Raw genomic sequence first — 27489 nt, forward strand, 5'->3', positions numbered from 1 at the left:
GTCAAAAGTCAAAGGATAACAGTATATAAGGTGGTCATGATTGCTATCTTAGGTAATGGCTTGGGAACACTCTAGTTTAACTTATGGGTGTGGTAATACGAAGCCAGAGACATGAATTATTGGACAGTATATTCTATTTCTGGAGTTGTTAGGCATTTAACGTTCCTGGATCCACAGTGTCACATATGCATCGATATAGAACATTCTATGCACTATCATAATGATTATGAAATGCAAAAATGAATATCTTGGTTTCATACTCTCAAATAAAATAAAAGCAAATAAAAGTAAGTAAATAGAATAAACAGTTTTATGCACTATGTTGTCTATATAGTGCTGACTCCCTATGATCTGGAGTTGTACAAAGGATGTCAATATGCCAATCCCTAGATAGCTTGAAAGAAGTTAGATGTTTAAAATAACAGCATGACTCTATTGAAAAAGCAGCTGAAGGAAACAAACACAGACACTTAAAGCATATTTATTGTAAAAAATACATATAAAACATTTTTTCAGACATACAAAAGGTCTGAGCATAGAAACAGTATCATGGACAAACAGAAAACCAAGCCATTTTTGAAATGAGACATATAAACACTTTAATAAATAAATAATCAATCAGTCTTTAGCATAATGGAGGCAAGATTGTCTAAATTTGGGGATGCAGAGACCGTCACACCGACATTAAAACACCTAAACACATCCCAATGTCTTATTTTAAACCCAGAAACTCCTCAGCAACAGAAACCTAACAGCAACATTTCAATCTGTACTTACATACTGTATCCATATAAACAGAAAAAAAATCAACAAAAAACACTGCTTTTGGAGGTGTGTGATCATATATGCTTCTTTGACTTTGACTAACAATAGTGGAACCTTTTTAGTTTTTTTTTTTTTTTTTTAGCAGTGGTTCTTAAAGTAGTCCTCATGGATCCTCAGATGGTCCATATTTTTGCTGTATCCTTTTGTTTTATGAGAGAAAAAAGTGGATCATCTGGAAGTCTCTGGGAACCAGGTTGTGAACCACTACCACACAGAACTATTAAAAGCTGTGGTTCTCTTACCAGTCCTGCGAGACTCTTAGATGGTCGCACTGAAGCAAAAATATGAGCCATCTAGAAGTTCCTGATGCTCAGAACCACTGTTTTGCAGTGCAAAAAAAAATGTTTTATAAAGGTAGTATTTTAATTAATTTTTCTGGTGCTTAGCTTTTCTCGCTTTATTCTTCCACTTCTCACCGCCTGCTTCGCCTGTGTGGCTCTGCGCTCCCGCATGCTGCACAGATCTGATTGGCATAGAAGAGCGTTTAGTGATTTTGCAGCACACATGATTGGTCTGTAAGTTTACTGCGCTGTAAAGCACATAAACCATAAAGACAAGAAAAGTTCCGCCGCTTTAAATGAACACGGTCAGAATTAAATCCCTCTCAGTAGTTTTCGGTTTGAGTCCGGATTGGACAACGTATGGGTCCGGACCCGGACCGCGGTCCGCCTATTAGTGACCCCTGCCCCAAGAGGACAGATTGGTCATGGCACATTCAAAGGCGTCTAAATTTGGTCATGGAGAACCTTCAGTCCAGAATAGTCGTGTGATTTCCACGATCAAGTTACCACAAATTAAATGTGGTATCATTAAATCATCTGGGATCAGAGTTGGAATGCTTTGTGCAATGAAGAACTGAATTATAACATTAACTAGTAATCCAATCAAAAGGTCAAATCTTTTTTTTTTTCAAATTTCTCCCCCAATTTACACGGCCAATTACCCAACCCACTCATTAGGACTCCCCCTATCACTAGTGATGCCCCAACACACCAGGAGGGTTAAGACTAACACATGCTTCCTCCGACACATGTGAATCCAGCCACCGCTTCTTTTCGAGCTGCTGCTGATGCTGCATTGCTGAGCAGCCAGCGGACTTGGAGGAAAGAGCAGCGACTTGGTTCCGGTACATCAGCTCACAGACGGCCTGTGTTGTGGATATCATCCTAGGAGTGATGTGGGGAGAGAGCAGGGCCAATTTGATGGCAAAACTGCACGAGTGGGGGTTTGAACCGGCAAACTCCCGCTCATAGTGGCAGTGCTTTAGACCGCTGGACTACTCGGCGCCCGGTCAAATCTATGCCTCAGACAGTGTTGTGCCAGTTCACAGTTTTTCTGAACTAGTTCAAGTTCAGTTCATACATGCTCAAAGTGAACAGTTCACGTTCAAAGTTCACAATTTTAATTCTGAACTAGTTCAAAGTTCAGTTCATTTTACTTTTTTCGTGAGATATTCAAATAAATACTTTTTTTTCACACTACAAGCTAGAAATCACTATACGTTCTTTGAAACTGCTCATTGTAGACATTTGCTCATGACACTCCAATTGTGGGTTTCTTAAAAGGTGATGAAAATGTTCATAAGGAGAATCGGTGTCTGTCTCTGTGCATCACTTCCACTAGCCAATTTTTTTAAAATTGCAGCGCTTTCTCTCACTCTCGTCATTGGTCTCTCTCTCTCTCCCTCGCCCTCGCTCCACGCTCCAGTCCTCCGCACTCCAGCCCTCCGCGATTCATCACGGGTAATGTCGTGCGGAAGCCAGTATGTTATTAACTAGCCAACGTTCATTTACAGTGATGTCTGCCGTTCATAACACATTGTGTGAACAAATTCACGTTCAGGTTCTTTATTAAAAAATGTATTGCGTTCAGTTCAACATTCACGAAAAAATGAGCGTGTTCAATGAACGTGTTCTTTTGAACTCGTTCACGCACAACACTGGCCTCAGAAATCCAATCTATGCTAATCGGGGTTTCCTTTAAAAAATGTAGAAGGTTTTGTTGCACTGGAAATTTTTGTTGGTGACATTTATAAGGGGAAATCCAATTATTTTACTTTCAGTTTCTTTGCAGCATCTCTCAAGTTTCTTAAGCACCACCTGAACCTGGGTCCAATCACTCCAAGTATTTTTTTCATTTTATTCATAAACAACTGCTTGTACTTTACAAACACTGCAGCATTAGATTAGCATGCTTGCAGTATATTGTTCTAAAAAAAAACGGTGTAGTTTTATGAGCATTTAAAATTTAGGATTACATTAAAATTAATATTAAATAAAAAAAATCAGGGGTTCAAATGAACAAACCATTGTGCCTCTTTATTTCGAAAGTTAGAGAAACAGAGGGGGACATTCGCCACTCAGCCTCACCTATTAACCAAACTTAAGTTCTCATTGGAATTTTCCTGTTCTAGACAGGTATCCATGTGACATTATAGGATGGCCTTTTTTTTTTAAAGGTTAAAATATGAAAGAAAATCTGACTGTGCCAATAGTCCCCAACTGCCCCCACTCTAGTCCAAATGTGTAATTGAGATGACTAATCACCTCCACACTTTGAAGAGAAACTTTTGACAAAATGTTATCTTGGGTGAAATGCTTGAGGTATCAACATGGATACATTTTTTTGGGACAAACTGTCATTCTCTCCACCGCCACCACAGAGGGGCAATATAATACTGTAATAATGAAATAATGAGGGATAATATTTACCCTACAGCTGTCTGCAGTCACTGTCCTCAGGCTAAGCGTATAGGTCCATATGGCCAAAAAAAAAAGCACGCACACACCTTTTCTGATTAGACGGCCTGGTTCTCTTTTCCTGTCTCACGCACAGACAAACACTCGTTGTACAGAGAGAGCCACTTCTGAACCACAGAGAAGTGTCCATGAATATGGATGATGTCTTCTTCTATGTCAACCCAGCGCTCAAAGAAAAGCCAAAAATGTCTAATGGGGTCATCAGGACTTACAAGGTCCCATTCGTCCAATTCTCTCCCAACACACACTGACGACACCCACAAGGCAATCTCTAACAAAACCCAACTCCTTAAGGCTTGTGGCTGAAGCCTTCTGACCACACACTCTTTAAATAAAGACTTCTTTCTATGGATGGTTCCTCCAGGAACCATATTAAAAAATATGTGCAAGTACAAAGAACTAAGTATCTGTTTATTATGTTTGGGTCTGCTTTACCTTTTTTAAGCCTCAACTTTCTTAATTTAGAGACTAAACTGCAATGAATGAATCGGTAGCGGTGCTTAAATAGAGCAGCTATCATTTTATATATGAAAATGTTGTGGCATCGCAGCTCCCTACTAGACATATTTTGAACTGCAGTGATGAACACTGTTTCAATTACGGTAAACATACACTAAGTAGTATTTTCAACTTTTTCAATGGGTGGTACTCACTCTAAAATCAATGTGCATTCAAAACATGTAAAAAAAAAAAAAAAAAAATCAGTCCTAAACAGGTTCTATACCATGTACTATACCTTTACTTTTAAGACTGTGGTCAGAAAACTTAGCCAAAGGGCCAGACTCTATCCAAACTGCATATAAAATAACGTTGGCAAGTTGGCAAATAACACTCCCTAAATAATAATAATCATTGTAATCGTAATAATACCAATAACAACCATACCATCAAAGTGTCATCCTCATGTCTCTAAGGGTATCTTGTCCAATGTCCAGGACAATGTTAGGACCCTAAGCAGTAATAATTATATTAATAATATTAATAATAATAATAATAATAATAATAATAATAATAATAATAATAATAATAATAATAAACACTTCAACCATGAACCCAAAGCATGGACACATCACCAATGTTCAAAATGAGCTTCTGTCCCCCTAAACTCTGCTCTGGGGAGGGTGAATGATGTCTCATCTTCCCCAGACAGTAAATATTTGCTGTATCTTTTTTTTTCTTCTATATTTCTTTTTTTTGTTTTAAGGGTCTTTTCAGTCAAGCAGATTCACTCAGGAGTGCAACAAGAGGAAAAGCATGCCTAGCAACACCGCCTTTTGTCCAAGCAAGCACTGAGCAGCACAGTATGACCCAGTGACGAATCATCTTAGCTCCAGCTCATGCTCAGAACTTCTGTTCTGTTCATTTCATTCCTCCCAGTTGTCCTGTCTTTGCTGAATCAACGTGGCTAGCAGGGTTGTAGTCTCCTGGAAAAGAAACAACGAAATGAATGTGTCAATATTTACTTTGAACAGCAACTTTACAGGAGAAGGTAAAAACTGTCCATGTATTACATGTAGATCATATCTGTATGTTACTCTGGTCTTCTTAATGTAGCCATCGGACAGATTCTGAATGATACTGAAACATAAAAAAATATTGTGCTGCTATTATTTAAATAAAAATTCTTTTGTAATAAATATTGATATTGATTTGTTGCCCAGCCCTATTCTGGGTGCATCTATTTTTTGGACAATAAGTGAACATATACATATAAATGCACCCATTTGCAATATTCTGAATTAAAATCAAGTCAAGTCAAGTCAAGTAGTTTTATTGTCAATACTGCATATGTACAGGACATACAGAGAATTAAAATTACGTTACTCTCCTTCCCAATTTTACAGCAAGTACAGATAACAGATATAATAAAAGAGAATGGGAGACACTATGGGTACAATACAGCAGGGACACAAATAGACATACATGAGACAAAAACAAGGTGCAGTAGTGTGGGGGAGAAATAGATATATAAATATAAGTGTTAAAAAAATAAAATAATAAAATAAAAATAGATATATAATATAAAAGAGTGGGAGACACTATATGTACAAAACAACAAGACACAATAAACATACTGTGGTAGGCCCTGGGGTTAGGGGCGTGACCACTGTGACCCGGAAGGAGGAAGCACACAGAGAACACAGACACGGGGAGTAAATGAAACTCAAATCATACCTTTTATTGGCTTTCAAACGCCCTCCACCACACCCAAAACAAACTTAACCCATAACTCAGCCCAATGGGGCTCTAGATTCTGTAGAATGAACTTTAGTTTAAGTTAAAGGTCCGTGCAGCCTCAGCCCTCAGCTCCCCAGTCAAGAGTCCACCTTCAGTGAGCTGAGACTGAGTTTTATACCTGTCAGACAGACATGGCTGTGAGTTCCGGCGTGGGGCGGACCCACGGTTCCCCCGCCTCCTCACGCCACAGTCCCTCCCCCTAAGCTTCCAGCCACCAGGGTCGAAGGTGAGGCGTGACCTGGTGACTGGAGCGAACGAAGAGAGGCGGGGTGAGGAGAGCGGGGGATGCAGTTCGTTCGCTTGGGCCCCCCCCTCCAGAGAGAGGCCCGTGGAGATGGCAGCCCACCTCCCAGCCTTAGTCCCCCAGCCTCGCGCAGCGGCGGCTCTCGGCAGCGCCGTGGCGGGAGGTGCGGCGGCTCTCGGCAGCGCCGTGGCGGGAGGTGCGGCGGCTCTTGGCAGCGCCGCTACAGGTGGAGCGGCTGCTCGGGGCACCGGGCCAGGTGGAGCGGCTGCTCGGGGCACCGGGCCAGGTGGAGCGGCTGCTCGGGGCACCGGGACAGGTGGAGCGGCTGCTCTCGGCACCGGGACAGGTGGAGCGGCGGCTCGTGGCACCGGGGCTGGCTGAGCGGCTGCTCGGGGCACCGGGACAGGTGGAGTGGCGGCTCGTGGCGCCAGGACAGGCGGAGCGGCGGCTCGGGGCGCCGGGACGGGTGGAGCGGCGGCTCGGGGTGTCGGGGCTTGCTGAGCGGCGGCTCTTGGCACCGGGGCTGGCTGAGCGGCGGCTCTCGGTGTCGGGACAGGCGGAGCGGCAGCTCGGGGCGCCGTGACAGGTGGAGCGGCTGCTCGGGGCACCGGGACAGGTGGAGCGGCTGCTCTCAGCACCGGGGCTGGCTGAGCGGCGGCTCTCGGTAGCGCCGGGGCTCGTGGAGCGGCGGCTCTCGGTAGCGCCGGGGCTTGTGGAGCGGCGGCTCTCGGTAGCGCCGGGGCTTGTGGAGCGGCGGCTCTCAGTAGCGCCGGGGCTTGTGGAGCGGCGGCTCTCGGTAGCTCCGGGGCTGGATGAGCGGCGGCTCTCGGTAGCTCCGGGGCTGGATGAGCTCCCGCTCTGGGTCGGCCTCGCTCTTGTCGGAGCCGTTCTCCCCCCTCCACGACTCGGACTCAGCCGCCGTAGAGTTTCGCCGGAGAGGCGGGGCGGAGTCGGACTTGAGCCCGGGCAGAGAGGCGCAGAACTCGTCCTCCTCCTCCGGGAAGACGCAGCAGCAGCAGAAGTCCGGGCCGGTGTGAGAGCACTCGGCCTCCCGGTGTCTGGGGCTCGGACACCACTCGCACCAGCCGAGTTCGGGGCGAGGCGCCCACTGCTGCTGCAGCCGCTTCTCGCTGGCGTCCTCCCAGCGCTGACGGAGCCACTCCGGCAGGAGAGAGGAGAAGGGGAAATCCCCAGCGTCACCGCTGCAGAGCGGTGGAGCGTAGCTGGGGGCGGGCTCGGGCTCGAGGAGTAAGGAGGCGAAGGGGAATTCCCTGGCGTCACACCAGAGCTGCGGTGAGTAGCCGGGGCCGGGCCTCCCCTTTTTCCTCCCGCGAGGCATTTTTTTTTTTTTTTTTTTTTTTTAGAAAAAAAAAAACCAAAACGAAACTCAGGTGTGGCTTCGGGCGGCCAAACAAAGGCACGATCTGAGCCCAATACGACCCCGTGTCGTGCTCTGCTCCGCAGCTTCCTTCCAACCGGGTCACTGGACCCCGCCCAAAAGGGGCGGTTCCCGCATTCTCCACCACTGTGGTAGGCCCTGGGGTTAGGGGCGTGACCACTGTGACCCGGAAGGAGGAAGCACACAGAGAACACAGACACGGGGAGTAAATGAAACTCAAATCATACCTTTTATTGGCTTTCAAACGCCCTCCACCACACCCAAAACAAACTTAACCCATAACTCAGCCCAATGGGGCTCTAGAGTCTGTAGAATGAACTTTAGTTTAAGTTAAAGGTCCGTGCAGCCTCAGCCCTCAGCTCCCCAGTCAAGAGTCCACCTTCAGTGAGCTGAGACTGAGTTTTATACCTGTCAGACAGACATGGCTGTGAGTTCCGGCGTGGGGCGGACCCACGGTTCCCCCGCCTCCTCACGCCACAATACGTAAGACAATAGTGCAATATTGAAGGTGATTGAGATGGAATGACAGTATAAATAGTAAATAACAGTAGTGCAAATACGGTATATGGTATATAGCTTAAGGCTGGTAAAGTGAATGGGTGCGTAAGTCCTTAAAGTTCACAGTTTAATTAAGTGGAATTAAAGTGTGTATTGACAGTGCAAGTATAGCAGTAGTGCAGGTATTGTGTAGTGCAAGTCTAGTGCAATAGACCAAGCACAGATGCAAACAGCAGTCAGACATCAAAACAGTGTGAAACAATGATTTCATGGGCTGCTTGTGGTTACTGTCACACTTATCTCCAATAGAGGTGGGATGTCGAGGCTTCGCAGCCCGCTCCCTATGCAAGACCTATACCCTCCTTGGCATCACAGGAGCTGCAAAAAGGAGAGCTATCAAGTCCACTACAGAGGCTGCAGAAAGAGCCTCAAGATGGATTTGGATCAAAAGGTCCGAAACATGGGCCAAAGCTGCTGGGACACAAGTCGGGGTCTGATTAGCCCTGGCTGGGTCGCCTGAGGGAGGGTGTCTGATGTTGTGAGACCCGAAACACCTAAGGATCTCAGGAAACATCACTGATAATGTGTCCCAGTGCATCCCCAGATGTATCTACACACCATAAACACAGACTAAACTGTGAGTCATACAGTGTCAGACACCAAACAAAATGTCTATTAGATCTTACTCTGCACCTCCACACAATTCTGATGATGTAGGTCTAGACACTCTTTGAAAGACCATAAGCTTCCCTTTATTGCTAAACTAGCTTAGCTTAAAGTTTAAATTGACTACCAAACAGATGATCTAAACTAAAACCATAAAAAATGATTTTCTATGAAAACTTACCCGAGTCAAGCAGATGAGGCGAAAAACCAAGTCAATCAAAAGGATGCTCTGGGCAACAAGGCTTCACCGTGCTCCAGGAGTCGATACATCTATACAGAAACAGAAAAGGAGGCCGAGTGATGATCATCAAGTTGATTCTCAGAGCCAAGAACACTTCCAGACTACCAATCTACTTCCAACCAATTTCTTCACTTTAGACCAACTATCTTTATCATTACATTTTAGAAGAATCAGATTCAGCAGAACAGCTGAGAGACTCAAACACACTGCATGTGAGGAGGCCATTTACATATACATTTTTAGTGTGTTGTTTTTTCTGTTTAGAAAGGCATTACAGAAAAACAGTTTTTTATTAAGCGTTTTAGAACTGCCTAAAATTATTGAGCATCCATTACAAAACTATATACATCCAGGGAATACATTTGCATATCAGAAAATTCAGAGCAGCAGTCAAAAAAGAAAATGAATATAAATAATACATTTAAACATTTAAGAATATATCCAGTCTATATATTTTCTTAAACTAATTAGGGTAATTTAATCATTAGCTTAAATTACATCTCAAATGTTTCCTTCTATGTATATTACTAACAAGTCATCTGGTCTTGTTTCTAATACATACTTTGTCCATTTATTACAGTGTTTTTTAAATAAATCTATTCTTATATTCACTGGGAATGTTATCTTTTCCATAAATCAATCTTCTTAGTTACGTTTATCCAGTCATCTAAGGTTGGTTCTTATTGTTGCATCCATTTTCTGGTCAGAGCTTTTTTACTGGCTGCTAAAAGAATAGCCAGCAAGTATTTATCTATTTGTTCTATGTCAGGGTGAATATAGCCTAAATACAACATCTAACAATCTAAAGGGAACTCCATTCTAAACATGATGTTGAGTGCGTAGCTATACTCATAAAAGATTTATAAATCTTAGATATAATTGTATAACATGCTTCATCTTTAGATGTTTGGATCATTAGATCTATAAATTCAATTTGCTTGTCCTCATACTTCGTCTTTACTTTTTGATTAAAGTAACTTCTGAATTGAAGGTATCTATAAAAGTCTTTGTTCCTTAATAAGATCCATTCTTTTAGTGTTTGAAAAGTCATAATTTCTTCTCCCTCTACTATGGAACACAAAGCTGTAATTCCCTTTATTACTCATATTTTGAATCTGTTATTCAGTCTATTTGATGGAAATTCTGAATCATATGCTATCCATGTCAACATTTTAATATGGTCTGTCAATTTATTTTTTCTAACAACAATTTTAGTGTGTTGTTTAAAAATAAATAAATATGGTTCTAAGCATTTACTGTTGCAAGAGTAGGTGAACCCTTTGGCATTACTTGGATTTCTGCATAAATTGGTCATTAAATGTGTTCTGATCTTCATTTAAGTCACAATAGACAGTTGCAGTCTGCTTAAACTAATACCACACAAAAATGATATGTTTGCATGATTTTTTTAAACACAACATGTTAATATTCACAGTGCAGGGGAGTATGTGAACCCCTAGGCTAATGAATTTTCTAAGAGCTAATTTGAGCCAGGATGTGATGAGATTGAATGTGTTGATTAAAGCTGCCCTGCCCTATAAAAAACACACACCATGGTTGAGTTTGCTGCTCTTAAGAAGCATTGCTTGATGTGAATCATACCTCACACAAGAGAACTCTCAGAAGTTCAAGAATTGTTGACTTACATGAAGCTGGAAAGGGTTACAAAAGTATCTCTAAAAGTCTTGATGTTCATGTGTCCACGGTACGACAGACGGTCTACAAAAAGAGAAAGTTCAAAACTGTTGCTGCTCTCCCTAGGTGTGATTGTCCTGTAAAAATGACTGCAAGAGCACAGCACAGAATAATCAGTGAGGTGAAGAAGAATCCTAGAGTGTCAGCTAAAGACTTACAGAAATCTCTGTCACATGCTAACATTTTTGTTGACAAATCTACAATAAGGAAAACATTAAGCAAGATTGGAGTTCATAAGAGGACACCACGAAAGAGGAACCCCTGTTGTCCAAAAAAAAGAAGAGAAAAAACAAACAAACAAACAAAAAAACATTGTTGCATGTTTGTAAAAGAGCATCCAGATGTCTCACATCAGTCCTGGCTAAATATACTGTGGACAGATGAAACCAAAATTTAGTTTTTTTGGAAGGAAAACACAACACTATGTGTGGAGAAAATAGGCACATCACCATCAAAATCTCATCCCAACTGTGAAACATGGTGGAGGGGGCATCATGGTTTGGGGCTGATTTGCTGCCTCAGGGTCTGGACGGATGCAGTCATCAACGGAAAAATACATTTTGTAGGAAAATTTAAGACCATCTGTCCGCCAACTGAAGCTCAACAGAGAATAGTTGATGCAACAAAACAATGACCTAAAACATAGAAGTAAATCAACGGCCTCAACAGAAGAAAATACGCCTTCTGGAGAGTCCTGAGCTCAACCCAATTAAGATGCTGTGGCTCGACCTCAAGAGAGCGATTCACACCAGATGTCCCAAGAATATTGCTGAACTGAAACAGTTTCATAAAGAGGAATGATCCAAAATTCCTCCTGACTGTTGTGCAGGTCTGATCTGCAGCTACAGGAAACATTTGGTTTTCGCTGCCAAAGGAGGATCAACCAGTTATTAAATCCAAAGGTTCACATACATGTGTTCAATAAAACCATGCAAACATATCATTTTATGTGTAGTATTAGTTTAAGCAGACTGTGTTTGTCTATTGTTGTGACTTATATGAAGATCAGAACACATTTAATGACCAGGGTTCACACACTTTTTCTTGCAACTGTATACTACATTCATACTAAAAAGTAATTTGTAAAAAAAAAAAAAAAAAATCAAAATTAGAGATGCAGATTGGACATTACAGCATATATTCAGGTGAAGTGGAACATTTTTAATATGCCTTAAATGAATAAAACACAATAAATAAATAGGTGTCTATGCAAACCATAAAATAAATAAATAAATAAAATAAAACATATTTATTTTATTAACCAGAGATTTATTTGCTGAATGCCCTGCTGAGAGTAACAGAAATGTCCAGTAACAGACAGCAAATAAAAGGCTAACTTTAGATTATATACCAACACATAAACTGACACACTAGGTTTTTGATGTAACTAAAGTATAAATTAATATTATATAGAGGGTTTAAAAAAATAAATTCCCAGCAGTGATGATCTCAAATGTGCTTTAGTGCGATACAAATGCGATTTCCATTTAATGTCCACATTTTTGATACGGGAACAATTATAATCACATCTTTCCTTACAGTAAATACATTATCAGTTACTATTATGTTGTGAATCTGTAATCTACAAATCTAATAATGATTGAGAAACACATTCAGTCAGATGTTTCCAAATTTTGTGGACAAGCAGAAAGACGACAGTTACTTCTTGTGGTAGACACATAGACAGGCCAGGCGAGCGATGGTCTCTCCCTGAAGCAGATCTTCAAGGCATATGGAGCACTCTCCAATGTCTTTACTGAGTACATCTGCTGCAGGACAGAAGAAAGGAAAATGTTTAGAGGTGTATTAGGTTTTACACCCTGTGCTGATGGGGTAAAGGTTGGTAATAAATCAGCAGCTTATTTATACTACCAAATAATACCAAGATTCTTCCAAAATCTCTGCATAATCAAACAGGTAAAACATGAAGAGAACAATTCAGTGTGAAACTCTCAAATTCTAATGAAACCTGCCCAGTCAGAATTGTTCACACCTTAGGTTATTATATCACATGGTTTTCGGATTTGTCACCATTTATCAATCCAGTGAGCATTTTAACATTTATTCACGGTTAAAACAAACACCACATTATGTTTAATTGATGCAGAATTATGTTGTGAATAAACTTATCTTGATATTGCAACTTTTTTTTTTTTTACCTTTTAACAAACTTTAGGGAACGTTGTTATCTGTACACTGAAAATTCTACACTGCACTTTTTCTTTACTAAAGACAATGCTCGAAAAAACACTATTTGCTGCTAAAAAGGTGCTTCAGACAGAAGAATTAAGATTTCAAGTTTGTTAAACTTTACATTGTAGTTTTTTTTTCTATTTTTCAACAAAAATTTAGATATTGGAGGTAGTAATGAATATATATATATATATATATATATATATATATATATATATATATATATATATATATATATTTATATTTATATATATATATATATATATATTTTTTTTTTTTTTTTTTTTTTTGTTTGATCAAAGAAATGTAAATACAAACAATTCCAGTCCTAAATAAAGGAAATACACCATTACTGATGCAGGATGACTGTCTGTGTTATATAAACCATATCATGATTAAATATACTGAATATAACATGCATATAACTTACATATGCATGTAAGTTATGATCTCTACAATGTGGAACTGTGTTAACTGACTTTGAGTTCTAACTGTACACTGTAAAAATGTGGAAAAAATGTATTTCCCTCTTTCACTCACAGATGCCCTGTTCCTGATGTTGCACAGCCGCTGTGTTGCACTGATATATATATATATTACACGGCCAATTACCCAACCCACTTGTAGGACTCCCCCTATCACTAGTGATGCCCCAACACACCAGGAGGGTGAAGACTAACACATGCTTCCTCAGATACATGTGAAGCCAGCTCGGAGGAAAGCGCAGCAAGCGCAGTTTCGATACATCAGCTCACAGACGTCTTGTGTTGCGGACATCACTCTAGGAGTGATGTGGGGAGAGAGTGCCATCTATCCACCCGGAGGGAGCAGGGCCAATTGTGCTCCCTCTGAGAACCGGTAGCTTGATGGCAAAGCTGCATGGGGTTCGAACCTGCGACCTCCCGCTCATAGTGGCAGCGCTTTAGACCACTGGACCACTCAGTGCCCCGCACTTATTAATATTAACACTGTGCATATACCCATCACACCTACTCACACTCAGAACATTAGCTATAGCTCTTGATTACCTTTTATGTGTCATTATCACTTCTTCACATTCATAACTCAGAACCCTTTTCTCTATTACCTACAGCTCCACATAATCTCTCTGTACTGTTGTTTTGTTCAGTTATTTGTTTGTTGTTTGTTATTTTTTTGTACTGTGCAGGTCGAACCGAGAGGGATGGGTTCCTCTGACTGAGTCTTGTTTTCTCCTCTTAATTGTAAAGGTGTTTTTCCTTGCAACTGTGTCACCACAATTATCTGTTTTCTCTGTAAAGCTGCTTTGTGACACATTTTTGTAAAAAGTGCTATACAAATAAGTTTGAATGGAATTGAATAATAAAGGAACTTGGACCAGTTCTAAGAATGTCACATATAAGACTTTTAAATCTGTAATACTACATGACATTTAAATAGCTGAAAACTAATAGTAATACAATGTTTTAAGATAAACTTATTTGAGTGGGCAATTTATATTACAATTTTGATCAATCTGATTATTTATTCCATTATGTTTTTTTTTTTTAAATGAGTATTAGATGTGACTAATTGTATTTGTAAGATGTAGGACAGTAATATTGTTATTACACTAAAACAGTTATCCTTTTCATACAATTAATTTGTATACCTATTATAAATTTATGGGAGAGTAAAAAGGGTGTTGCTGAATGTAATATCTTTAAAATCAGTTCTAAAGTATATAAAGCTCAACAGGCAACAATAGAATACCTCAGCAAAGTACCGCATGCTCGGACGACCTGGGAGGAATCTCGCAGAGGGAAAGCCGAAGGCTGGGCTACCGGTAGCAACGCCACAATGACAAAATTGACACTGTATTATCTAACTGTAACAACAAAGCATCAATAAGCAGCAGGTTATAAATATAGCTAACTGATGGAAATCACAGCAGCCATGTAACAGATCATGAAAATGCTCCTTTCCCTTCCTAAAATTTTATTTTTGTAATATTACAACTTTATTCATAAAGTCAACTATTTTTATTTTTACAGTGCTCTGGCAAATTCCCATTTGAGCTTGTGCTGTCCTCTTCATCATGCAGTAGTCCAGCCTTTCGAAACCCATTGCTGATAGTGGATGTTATGACACTGCTCCATACTGTCAGGTCCCACTGGCAGTCTTGAGCAAAAGTTACTCTTTGCATGCGGCCAGCTTTGGTAAATAATAATTTATCCAAGCCTTCCACTCAGCTCAGAGCGCCACTTACGCCAATTACAGTAATAAAATGCTAATACAATCCTAATAATCAATCTTAAGACAAAGGCATTACGTGATTCCACATTAACACTGCTTTATATGAATTTTGTTAACCATATGTATTTTCATAACTCTTTAAAATAGCACAATTTCAAAACAAATTTCAACAGTGACAATAATGGTTAGTCCTATGCTAGCTGGGCTCCTTACATAAATCTCAAAAGACAGTAAATAAGACAGCTATATTTATGCAAAACTATTGGTGACCAATGTTTGGTTCCCTTAACCACAGAGTCAGTAAGTTTCTTTACAATAAACCACAATATCACACTAAACCCCCACTCTAAATTTGCTCTTCTCATACAATCAGTTATGCAGTAATATTTCAAAAACAGGTGTCATTTCACTTTAAGTACAGTATTTTTACTGGTGGAACATCACAACAACTGGAGTAGGTGGCTTTATAGATTATAATGTTTTGGTTCTGTTGTTTGCTGTTAGGACATGGTGTTGGTCAGCAGGTGGCAGATTAGCTCTAAAAACTAAGATATGGGTATGTGTTTGGAATGCTTTTCAAACAGGATTATGAGGCAAGACGGCACCTAGTCATGTCTAATTTGAAGTTTAGTAATCTAGCCTTCCGTTTTATTGACAACACAGCTAATCACTCAGATCTAGCAATGAGCTGATAGCTTGGCAACATTTTTTTTTTACTTTTGATTCAAATACAGCAATCTTTATCAATACGTTGCATTGTAAGAGACACAGTATGGGCAGCAAGATTTCAAGTCAGCGTTTCTTGCATTTCAGACACAGGGATTAAGAACTGAGACCAAACACTCACTGTTGTAAGGCAGAGGTGGAGAGGTGAGGCAGCTCAGCAGGTGCTCCTCAATTCGGCCTCCAGGGAACGGTTTGGTGCAGAATGGACAGCGAATTGCTAACAGAATAAAAATAAATAAATAAATAAATAAGAAATTAGTTATCAGTTTACAGTTCATAAACTTGTAGTTTCCCCTTCTCTCGTCACTTACAAGGTAATGTCAGTCAGTATAGGTGTCTGTTAGGTGATGTGTATCAGAGCTGGTGCACTGCGCCTTCCTCTGAGCGTAATGGCTACCTGGTAATTCTACATCAGTCGCAGTTGGAAATGAGCATGTGGCTGTTATAAATCATCATCATCATAATCACTCTCAAATGTTTTGGTTCATCAAACAAATTGAAATAGTCTGCAAAGACAACACAAGTAAACACAAAAGGAAGTTTTAACTGAAGGTTTTCATTGTTTTCACTGATCACTGATCCAGATTCCAGTTCCACAGTTTACTCTGATAACCCAGCAGCTTCAGTCTGCGGCTAACTGAGTAAACTTTAGCTGTATATCTACAATAAAAAGTAAATTATCTGGAGAGTTTTTTTTCCTTTGGGGAGACAGAGTGGCTAAATGACAGCATCCGAGGGGTGAACAGATTAACATTGGACAGACAGCTGCATTCTAATGTTGTAAAGGTATTAACAGACTGGAGTAAACTATAGTCATAATTCACATATCCTATAAATCCACAGGATCTACAAACACTAACCAGCACAAACACACCCATCTGTTGTAAAAAACACAGCGATTAATTTAGTTTAGAAATTTAGTTAGCATCACCAGTTACCGCAAGCCATCTCCATTAATATCTGCAGTCTGTTAACCTAGCTAGCAACGGCCGACAGCTGCAATCCGGCATTGTGAATGTAGTCAAGTCAAGTCAAGTAGTTTTATTGTCAATGCTGCATATGTACAGGACATACATAGAATTGAAATTACGTTACTCTCCTTCCCAATTTTACAGCAAGTACAGATAATGGATAATAAAGAAAAATAAAGAAAAAGGGGAGACACTATGTGTACAATACAGCAGCAGGGACACAGACATACATGAGACAGAACAAGGTGCAGTAGTGGTGGGGGTGAAATAGATATATAAATAGAAATAAAAAGAAATAAATATATAATCTAAATCTAAATGAGTGGGAGACACTATATGTACAATACAACAAAAACACAATAGACATTTGTGAGACAGAAGATAATAGTGCAATATTAATGGTGATTAAGATCAAGTGACAATATAAATAGAACCCGTATAACAGTAGTGCAATGTTGTATCTAGCTTAAGGCTGGTAAAGTTCTTAAAGTTCCCAGTTCTTGGGGAATTAAAGTGTGTATGACAGTGCAGCGTAACAGTAGTGCAGGTATTGGGTGTGTAGTGCAGGTCCTTTTACAAAAGTTACAGTACTGTGTGTGTTCTAGTGCAGAGTTTCAGTACTGTGTTGGTGGGAGGATGTGGGGTCAGGATGATGAGAGTGTGTGTGCTGTGGGCAGGATTGGGATGGGGGTAGAGCAGGAAGAGAGTTCAGCATCCTCACAGCCTGATGGATGGGGCTGTCTCGCAGTCTGCTGGTCCTAGACCCGAGACTCCGCAGTCTTCTCCCTGATGGCAGCAGGCTGAAGAAGCTGTGTAGTGGGTGGGAGGGATCTCCTGCCAGACGGAGGGCTTTCCGCGTGAGGCGGGAGCTGTACAGGTCCTGAAGGGAGGGGAGAGAGGTGCCAACGATCTTCTCAGCTGCTCTCACGATGCGCTGGAGGGTCCTGCGGCAGGATGCTGTGCAGGCCCCGTACCACACGGTGAAACAGCTGGTCAGGATGCTCTCGATGGCCCCTCTGTAGAAAGTGGTCATGATGGGGGTGGGGGCTCCAGCTCTTCTCAGCTTGCGGAGAAAGTAGAGACGCTGGTTTGCCTTCCTGGCCAGTGATGCTGAGTTGGTGCTCCAGGAGAGGTCCTCTGTGACGTGCACACCCAGGAACTTGGTGCTGCTCACCCTCTCCACAGCAGTTCCGTTGATGGACAGAGGAGTGTGCAGTGTGTGAGTTCTCCTGAAGTCCACAACAATCTCCTTAGTCTTCTCTGTGTTCAGAGAGAGATTGTTGTGTTTGCACCAGGAGGCCTGGCGGCTCACCTCGCTCCTGTAGTGTGACTCATCGTTGTTGCTGATGAGACCCACCACCGTCGTGTCATCCGCAAACTTGACGAAGAGGTTGGAGGTGTGTTCTGGTGTGCAGTCGTGGGTCAGCAGAGTGAACAGGAGTGGGCTCAGTACACATCCTTGGGGAGCCCCTGTGTTCAGTGTGGTGATGCTGGATGTGTTGCTGCCAACCCGCACTGCCTGTGGTCTACCAGTCAGGAAGTCCAACAGCCAGTTGCACAGGGAAGTGCTCAGCCCCAGACTGTCCAGTTTGTGTATGAGCTGTTGGGGGATGATTGTGTTGAATGCTGAACTGAAGTCAACAAACAGCATTCTGACGTAGGTGTCTTTCTTGTCCAGGTGTGTGAGGGCTGAGTGGAGAACAGTGGAGATGGCATCATCGGTCGAGCGATTTGACCGATATGCAAACTGGTAGGGGTCCAGGGAGGAGGGGAGTGAAGACTTGATATGGTGCATGACTAGTCGTTCGAAGCACTTCATGAGGATGGGGGTGAGTGCAACCGGACGATAGTCGTTGAGACAGGATGGCGATGCCTTCTTAGGGACAGGGATGATGGTGGTGGCTTTGAAGCATGTGGGAACCACCGCCTGACTCAGAGAGGTGTTGTAGATGTCCGTATAAACCTCTGCGAGTTCCCAGGCACAGTCCTTCAGCACACGACCAGGAATGTTGTCAGGTCCAGGAGATTTTCGAGCATTGATCCTGCTGAATGCTCTTCTCACACTGTCTTGGGAGAGCGTTAGCACCTGGTCACCAGGAGGAGGGATGAATTTCTGGGCGGGTGTGTTGTTGAGTGGCTCGAACCTTGCGAAGAATCCATTCAGGTCGTTCAGCAGAGATGTGTCGCTGTTGCAGGTCTGTGGATGGGGTTTGTAGCCTGTGATAGACTGAATCCCTTGCCACAGGTTCCGTGTGTCTCTGCTGTCGCTGAAGCGTTGGGATATCTTCTTGGAGTACTGCCTCTTAGCTTTCCTGATGCCGCGGGACAGGTTGGCCCTGGCTGTCCTCAGGCCTGCCTGGTCTCCAGCTGTGAAGGCTGCATTTCTAGCCTTCAGGAGCTTGTGGACCTCTCCTGTCAGCCATGGTTTCTGATTCGCTCGAACAGTGACGGTCTTGAGGTCGGTTACATCATCAGTGCACTTGGTGATGTAGGCAGAGACAGTTTCTGTGTACTCCTGAATGTCTGTGGAGTTGTTGTGGGTGGCAGCCTCTCTAAACATGTTCCAGTCTGTTGTGCTGAAACAGTCCTGAAGTGCCTCTGAGGAACCCTCTGGCCACACTCGTACCTGCTTAAGAACTGGTTTGGTGACTTTAACCAGTGGTCTGTAAGCTGGCATTAGCATAATGGTGAGGTGGTCAGACGCTCCGAGGTGGGGGAGGGGGGAGGCTCTGTAAGCCCCTCTTTTTGTAGTAAAGACCTGGTCCAAAGTGTTGTTTCCCCTGGTTGGAAAGTCTATGTGTTTAAAAAGTCCAGAAAACACACTCTTTGGGTCTGCATGGTTGAAATCTCCAGCCAGAATGAGAAAAGCATCTGGGTGCGCTGTCTGCTGCTCACTGATGTACTGGTACAGTTCATTCAGTGCTTCACTCCTCACGCTGTTGTTGGAGGTCGGAGGGATGTAAACAGCAGCGATCAGCACGGCGGAGAAATCTCTCGGTAGATAGAACGGACGGCATTTGATAATCATCAGTTCCACTACCGGTGAGCAGTGTTTACAGACCACAACAACGTTCCGACACCAAGCATCGCTGATGTAAACACAGAGTCCGCCGCCGCGGCTCTTACCTCCGTCAGCTAGCGCGCGGTCCGCCCGATAGCATGTTAGCCTCTCCAGCTGAACGGCGTGGTCCGGGACGCTGTTGTTGAGCCAAGTTTCCGTGAAAATATAAACACAACAGTCTCTCACGGTCTTCTGAGTTGACTGAAGTAAGCGGATGTAGTCCAGTTTATTGTCCAACGATCTTACATTCGCCAAAAGCATGGTGGGGATAGCTGGCTTGTGTGGGCTAGCTGCTAGCCTCGCTCGGATACCTCCCCGCTTACCGCGCTTCTGCCGTCTCTCCCGCCGCCTGTGGCGCTTCCATTGTGGGCGAGCTGCAGCGGTGGGGGTCGGTGGGGGTGCGGGTGTCCGGAGCACGCCGCAGGCTCGCAGCTCTTCTCGGAGATCGCGGTTTAAATCCAAAAGTGAGTTTCTACCGGCTTCCAGCAGAAACTCACGGCTGTAGGTGCGTTTCAGGACGTGAACGCACGGCAAAGACGTACAAAAACAGGACAAAAAACACGAAAGCGCTGTATCCTCGGGAGAGCGAGAAGCCGCAGCGTGTGCACGCGCCGCCATCTTGGTCTTGAATAAGCAATGTAATGTAATAAGCAATCTCAAGTGAATTACAGCCATAATTCACATCTAATATCAAACCACAGGTCCTACCCACTCTAATCAGCACTAAGAAATCAATCTGTTATTAAAAACAGTGATTTTTAGCTCGGAAATACAGTTAGCGTCGCCAGTTAGCCGTTGCAGCTAATCCACTATGCTATGTGTCAAAATAAAAGTCTTCTGCACAACCAGAGCAAATAATTTGTCTAGAGCCCTTTATATAATATTTAACATATTTAATATTTAACTTTTTTATATTTAATACAAATGTAAATATTTAATTTGAAAGAAAACTATTGTGTATTGTATATAAAATATGTCAAATAAATTACATTAAATGCACATGTGTATACTCTCCAAAGGGCTGTGTGGTCTGTTTCAGCCTCATTTTGTAATCTTAATCCTAAGATTACAAAATGAGGCTGAAACAGACCACACCGCAAATGCAAATACAAATCTAGTAATAATAAACTAAAAGAGCCCTTTTATCAGTATTTGTATCGGTATCGGCCATTTTAAATCAGTTTTATATCGGAATCGGATCAAAGCTGAACAAAGTGGATCATCCTATCACTACCAAAATTCCTTCATAGTGCTGTGAAAGACTTCATGCAAGTTACCACACACGTTTGATTGCAGTTGTTGCTGCTAAAAGTGGCCCATCAATTATTAGTCTTTGAATAACTTAAATGTACACAGTGGTGTGAAAAAGTATTCTAGCAGTTCAGGTTTGTTTGATGGCTTGTGATCAATTTACATCTTACATGATTACATTCAGAGATTTTTCAGTGGGGTTCAGGTCTGGAGAATGACCAATAACTTATTTGAATGCCAGTCGGCAACTGCAAGATGACATCAATAGACCTACAAAAAGAATGGCAAATGGCAGCTGGGGTGAAGTGCATGGTGGAGGATCAGTGATGATCTGGAGATGCTTTAGTAAGGCTGGAATTGGGTTTGGTTTTTGCGAATGACGCATGAATCAAGCTGCATACAAGTTTATCCAGGAAAAAAACTTGCTTCCCTCTGCTCTGGCAATGTTCCCCAACTCTGATGACTGTTTTTTTTTTTCAAGCAGGACAATGCTCAGTTCCACACAGCAAGACCAATTAAGGTGTGGATGAAGGACCACCAGATCAAGACAGTGTCATTGCCAGCCCAATTTCCAGCCCTGAACACCATTAAAAACCTATGGAATGTAATTAAAAGGAAGATACATGGTCACAAGCCATCAAATAAATCTAAACTGCCTGAGTGGAATAAGGTCACCCAAAAGCAGTGTGAAGACCATGCCGACACACATGAAAACTGTGATTAAAAATCTGTGTTATTCTACCAATTATGGATTCTAATACTACTTCCTTAGATAAAACTATAGTATTGTTTCTAAATGAATATGAACTTGTTTTTATTTTATTTTTTTGCATTATTTCATGTTTGAAAGCTCTGGATCTTTTTTGTTAATTTGACCATTTCTCATTTTCTACAAATAAATGCTCTAAATTTCAATATTTTTATTTGAAATTGGGAAAAAAAAGTCATCAGTAGCGTATGGAATAAGACCACAATGTTAACTTTACTCAAACATATAACTATTTATTATTACTATACCATTATTTTGAAGTGGTCTGTATATATATATATATATATATATATATATATATATATATATATATATATATATGTATAGTAGTTATCATAAATCTCTCACATTTCCCCTGTTACACAAATTCAGATGACAGGCAGCTGATCAAGTCCAGGCAAGAAACACACAGAATCTATAAAGTCAATACATTTCACACAAACTTCACTTTAGCAAATTCATGTTTCAACAAGCCTGCTGCTTCTAGTGCAATCAGCTCTGCAGTTCAGCCCATGTTCTGTATAACAGTAACTCACACAGCATCAGAAACCGTATAAACAATTCTATTACAAATTACAGAACACCTTCATACAGTTTGAGAAGAGTGGGTGAGATGGTTAGCACAATGAATCCAATAATATGATACACTTTTATTTTAAAAATACTTGAAACCTTGAAGACAGATATATTAAAGAGCAGTTAAAGTGCATAAACAACTTTTACTGCATAAATGACGGATCACTGGTCCCAGATTAGCCTTTCCATAACACTGGAAAACATTCCGTCCATAATCAGTGCACAGGCTTTCTTTCTACTTGAAATTGAAAATTCCAGAGTGGTCTTTCTATTATTTTTGCTAATTAGGGCTAATCTAATTTTCATCTTCTGGTGAGGCCTCTGTTTTTATGTTCACAAAGTCTTGATGTCCTCTGGAGACAGTTGCTGAGGTCACTAACAGTTGTTTTACAGTCTTTCTTTACAGAAATGACAATGTTTGTCACCAACTGGTGTGGTTTCCCTTGTTCTACCAGTTAAACATCTGTTATTTCCAGTACATTAGTGATGACTTTCTTCTTCAGGACATTCCATATTCTTGTTCTGGCTATGAACAATATTTGCGCAATGGCTTTGAATGCATTTTTCATCCTCTCTAAGCTTTACAGATGCTTGTTTTTCACCCACAGACAACTCTCCGGCTTTCCTGTTGGTTACTCCTCCAAGTATAAATGCACCATCTGCACAAATAAAACCCAAATCTGAAACTGAATGTAGACATTCAGCAATATTTGATTAAACAATGTGTATCAGGAAACACCTGGGCAACAAAACACACATGACAGTCACATGTTCCACAGAAGGTGCGAACTTTTGAACTGTGTATTAGATCCAGATGTAAATACCTGGAAATACAGTGCAATGACATTGTAATTTTTTTGTGAAAAATCAACAACAAGTGGGACATAATTGTAAATACTTTTGCAAGGCACTGTAAAAGCTGAATGTTTTGCCTTATATTCATCTTTTAATGGTAACATTGTAATGTTAAGCCCAAATGTTTTTAGTTAACAGTAGAAAGAAATGGATTGACCTCACTGTTCCAACACTTTTGGAGGGGACTGTATGTCTAGAATAAGTTTTATGGCAAGTCAGTACAGGTGAGGTAACACCACTTTCCCTATGCCTTCACTTTTTTTAATAATCAAGAAGATTCTGCCTAAATAAACATTAAAATGTAATACTATTTCACTAATACCATGTCACTATTTCTGACTCTATTTTACAGTTTAAGTCGCATCTCAAAACATATCATTTCAGAACTGCCAAGAACTCCTGATTCTAACTGCTCTGTTTATTTTATCCATTTAATCTGTTATTTTATTTCACTTGAGTACTTTGTCCCGGATCACTGATTTATTTACTATTATTGTCCTACTTTATATTTTATTTGAGTACTATCTCCTGGTTTCGCTCATCTCCTGGTTTTATTGCATTCACAAAGTAGGAAACACCCTTTACTCCCCAAATCCCTAATTAATAAATAAAAATATTTTAATGTGACCTATATTTGACTGAGGAGTTTATTCATCTGAAGAGTTCAAACACAAAACAGCAATACTTCAAATGAAGTTTCAGTTTCACCTTTGCCAGTATCACAGGAGCTATCAAGAAATTTAAATGGCTGACAGTGGGGTTTATCACTAGAATGCATTCTACCCCCATGTTGTGCTGTTGCAATAAGTAACTTCTAAATAGGTTTAAACTGAAACATTATTCCAAATACTTGAGGTATTTGGGGTTTCCCCAGACATAGATTAAGCCTAGTCTTAGACTACACAGTATTCTGAAAGGAAATTTTTAATTGAAAGGAAAATACATTCTACACCTAATCCTGATCTCAGAAACCAGCCCATACCATTTACTCAGCAGGTATTTTACACAGTTTGAACAGTTTAATGAACATTTGTTCACATGTATCCACCTATTCAGCATGCTGCATTTTAGCCTTGCCCACTCATGTTAAGTATGATAAGCACCCATTTATATATAAGTCTTAAAGTTACAGTGTTTACTAGTTGATTAATCAATGTTCAGTTCAGTTCATAATACTCATATACACTGATGTTAAAAGTACAGCTTATTGTGTAGGGGTGGGGCTAAAATGCAAAAGTAGAGTAAGTATTTGCCCCTTAAGGCCACACAGAAGCCAAACAAGCGAAGCAGTGGGGTCAGCAGTGGCGAAACCAGGCTGGAAAAACAGCGGTAATGCTCATTCTAAGATGTTCCTCCCAGTCCTTTCACAGATCATCCCATCAGGAATGTCTGACACATTGGTAAATCCTTTACATAATTACACGCTGGAATAATTAGCCATCACAAACACAATGAGGCTTGTGTTCTAAGTGACGTTTAGCATTTAATCCACATTAAAATCAAGGGATAACCACAAACCAGGCCACGCTTTATTCACATTTGCGCTTTTTTAAGAGCTGGAAATGTCCCTCTCAAAACAGACTTCATGTAGATCAATAATGCCAGCTTTAAAAAATATTTAAGTAAGACCTCCTAAGACTTCATGTTATTGAACGAACCAATTTAGTAAAAAATAACGAAACTGATTAAATTCTAAGCCCAGATTTAGTCTATTAGCTAATGTTAGTATCTGACATGTTTACATTTATTAAGCGATGCTAGGCTAACACTGCTAACAAACTTGTGAAGATGTGAAGAATATACAGTTAAGTGAAAAAGTACTTCAGTCTGGTGAAAGTAATTTCTAAAGCTTTGAGACTCCAGTAGACCACAGTAAGAGTTATTATTCCAAAAAGGCATGGACAACTCATCCAGAAGGTCGCAAAAGAACCCAGAACAACAATTAAAGAACTGCTGGTCTCACTTGCCAAAGATAAGATCAGTGTTAATCATTCCATAATAAAAAAAAAGACTGTACAAAAATGGTCTCAAAATAAAGAAAAAAAAGCAAAGGAAAAAAACACACAACAAAGGCCTGTTTCACATTCACCAACAAACAGCTTAATGACAGACTTTAAGTAAATATTCTTTGGACTAACATGACAAAAGTGGGACTTTTTGGAAGGTATGTGTCCCATTACATCTGGCGTAACTAACTTATTTTAGAAAAAGAACCGCATACTGATCTTTAAACATGGTGGTAATGTGATGGTCTGGGGCTGCTTTGCTGCTGCAGGGCCTGGAAAACTTGCTGTAACAGATTGAATCAGGAATTTGGCTGTTTACCAGACAATCCTGAAGGAGAATGTCCAGCCATCTGTTTATGACCTCAAGCTCAGGTGTACTTGGGTTCTGCAGCAGGACAATGATCCAAAGCCCACAAACAAGTCCACCTCTGAATGGCTTAAAAAACAAACAAAATTAAGGTTTTGAAGAACCCTAGTCAAAGTCTAATTAAGATGCTATTACATGATCTTAAACAGGCTGTTCACTCTCAAAAACCCTCCAATGTGGTTGAATTAAATCAATTCCACAAAGAAGAGTGGACCAAAATTCCTCCACAATGATGTGAAAGACTCATTGCCGGTTATCGGTTGACTGCAGCTGTTGTCGCCAAGAGCACACCTTGTCACAACCAAGTTTTTTATTTATATATAATTCAGTAAACAAACAGTACTAGTTGTAGCAGCATGAAACAAGAAGTTGTTGTACTCGTTTACATGTAAAAGCCAGAATAAACCATTTAGAATGAATCCCCAGTAGCTGAGCTGTTGATCCTAAAAATGACTCTCAAACCTGACTTCAGTTAGATCAATAACTGTGAATGCATGCATGATGTGACACACATTTAAAGAGTGAGGTTTAACCTGGGTATTAAGACTGTTATTTGATTATTAAGTGTAATAATGGGCAGCCTGTTGAAGCTGAGTGTAATGAACTACTGTAAAAAAAACGTAACATATACCAAATAAAACGATAACAATACAACCAGAAAAAGACAAATCTGCTCTATACACATATATATTTTGAAACTAGTGTGTTAAATATACTCTAACTTAACTAATGCATTTAAATGGAACAGACAATGAGAACAAAGCCAACATTAAGCTTCGTCAGTTTAACCGACCATATTAAAAACACTGAACTTATGTCAAATACATAAATATTTCTTACTGCCGTGTCGAACTCTGTACAGACCGATCCAAGCCTCAGATACAGGACGGGAGCTCCTGACCCTCGCCGACCTAGCAGCGCTGCTGCGGCCGACTGAAGCATGCCTTCCTCCGGGGAGCCGCTCTGAGAAGGTCCGGTGCGGCGCAGGCCCCGCGTCCTCCTCCGGAGCCAGCCGCTCACTGCTGTCCGGGCTTCCTGTATTCTCATCGGGCTCTTCGTCGTCCTCTCCTGGCTTCTCATCGGCTTTTGGAAGAACCGTATCCGGACTCTGATCCGGAGTTCCGTGGAGGACTGTTGGACTCCCGGTGTCTGAGTCACTGCCTTCCTCCGAGCGGCTTCGGTTCGCCTCTGAATCGCGGTCAAAGCTGCCCGATAGGTCCAGCGAGAGGCTGGTCGGCCTGCTGCCGCTGCGCCGCCGGCGTGACTCGCGCTTCACCCCGCCGCGCTTGGAAAGAGAGGGCGGGGATGGCGCAACCTGCAGCCGGCTGGAGCGGGTTCCCATCTGGGTGAAAAGCCAGGAGCCAATGCTACGCAGCCGGAAAAAAAAGAAATGGAGAGACAAGCTCTCCTTTACTGAAAACGGGGTGTTAAAGTGTGTGTGTGTGTGTGTGTGTGTGTTTGCAGTACCGGAAATAACTGCTAGTGCCTTCCTCCACCAGAGTGTAAGTAGCATAGCTGTTTTTGTGCCGAAAAGAAAGACATTACAACATTACAAACCAACTCAAAAACCTTCATATTCACCAGGTTAAAGCAGCAGCTCTCAAGACATGTTTTTTCATTTAATAAAAGCAGAAGTATTTGTAAAAGGAGAGGAGACAAAAATATTCTAATAAATGCTATTTATTAGCAATAAGTGTGCTTCTGCAACCAGCCCTGCATAGCCAAATGTATTCATTAAAAAAACTGAAGGGTCTGGTAGCTTTCCCCAGGTTTCAGCTTCTGTTGATTACTTGAGTGACCATAGAGCAGCTAATATGGCACTAAAAGCCTACTAAAGCTCCTGCGGACAAGGTAATATCGGAACAGCACACTCAGTATTCACTAGCCGATTTACGCATCATTAAACCAAAGAAATACAGAATTAGAACTGAAGAG

The 27489-nt window shown here is 41.3% G+C and overlaps 1 protein-coding gene across 3 annotated transcripts; it reads right to left on the reverse strand.

The window, feature by feature from the left end:
• Nucleotides 1-465: 465 nt before the first annotated feature.
• On the reverse strand, nucleotides 466-27196 carry zgc:66427 (uncharacterized protein LOC406256 homolog). Of its 3 annotated transcripts, none has more exons than XM_049482990.1 (5): nucleotides 26395-27196; nucleotides 15820-15915; nucleotides 12229-12331; nucleotides 8811-8899; nucleotides 466-5008 (listed from the first exon to the last, which is right to left on the reverse strand). In XM_049482990.1, exons 1-4 carry the CDS (start codon nucleotides 27065-27067, stop codon nucleotides 8842-8844), a joined length of 930 nt encoding a protein of 309 aa, XP_049338947.1. In that variant the 5' UTR covers nucleotides 27068-27196; the 3' UTR covers nucleotides 466-5008; nucleotides 8811-8841. The 3 variants fall into 3 exon arrangements, with proteins under 3 accessions (XP_049338947.1, XP_049338945.1, XP_049338946.1); XM_049482988.1 differs by having other exon boundaries at nucleotides 12229-12334; nucleotides 26395-27181; XM_049482989.1 differs by lacking the exon at nucleotides 466-5008 and adding an exon at nucleotides 7951-8341 and having other exon boundaries at nucleotides 12229-12334; nucleotides 26395-27187.
• Nucleotides 27197-27489: the final 293 nt, after the last annotated feature.

The sequence above is a fragment of the Astyanax mexicanus genome, chromosome 8, assembly GCF_023375975.1.
Source record: "Astyanax mexicanus isolate ESR-SI-001 chromosome 8, AstMex3_surface, whole genome shotgun sequence".
Taxonomy (NCBI): domain Eukaryota; kingdom Metazoa; phylum Chordata; class Actinopteri; order Characiformes; family Acestrorhamphidae; genus Astyanax; species Astyanax mexicanus.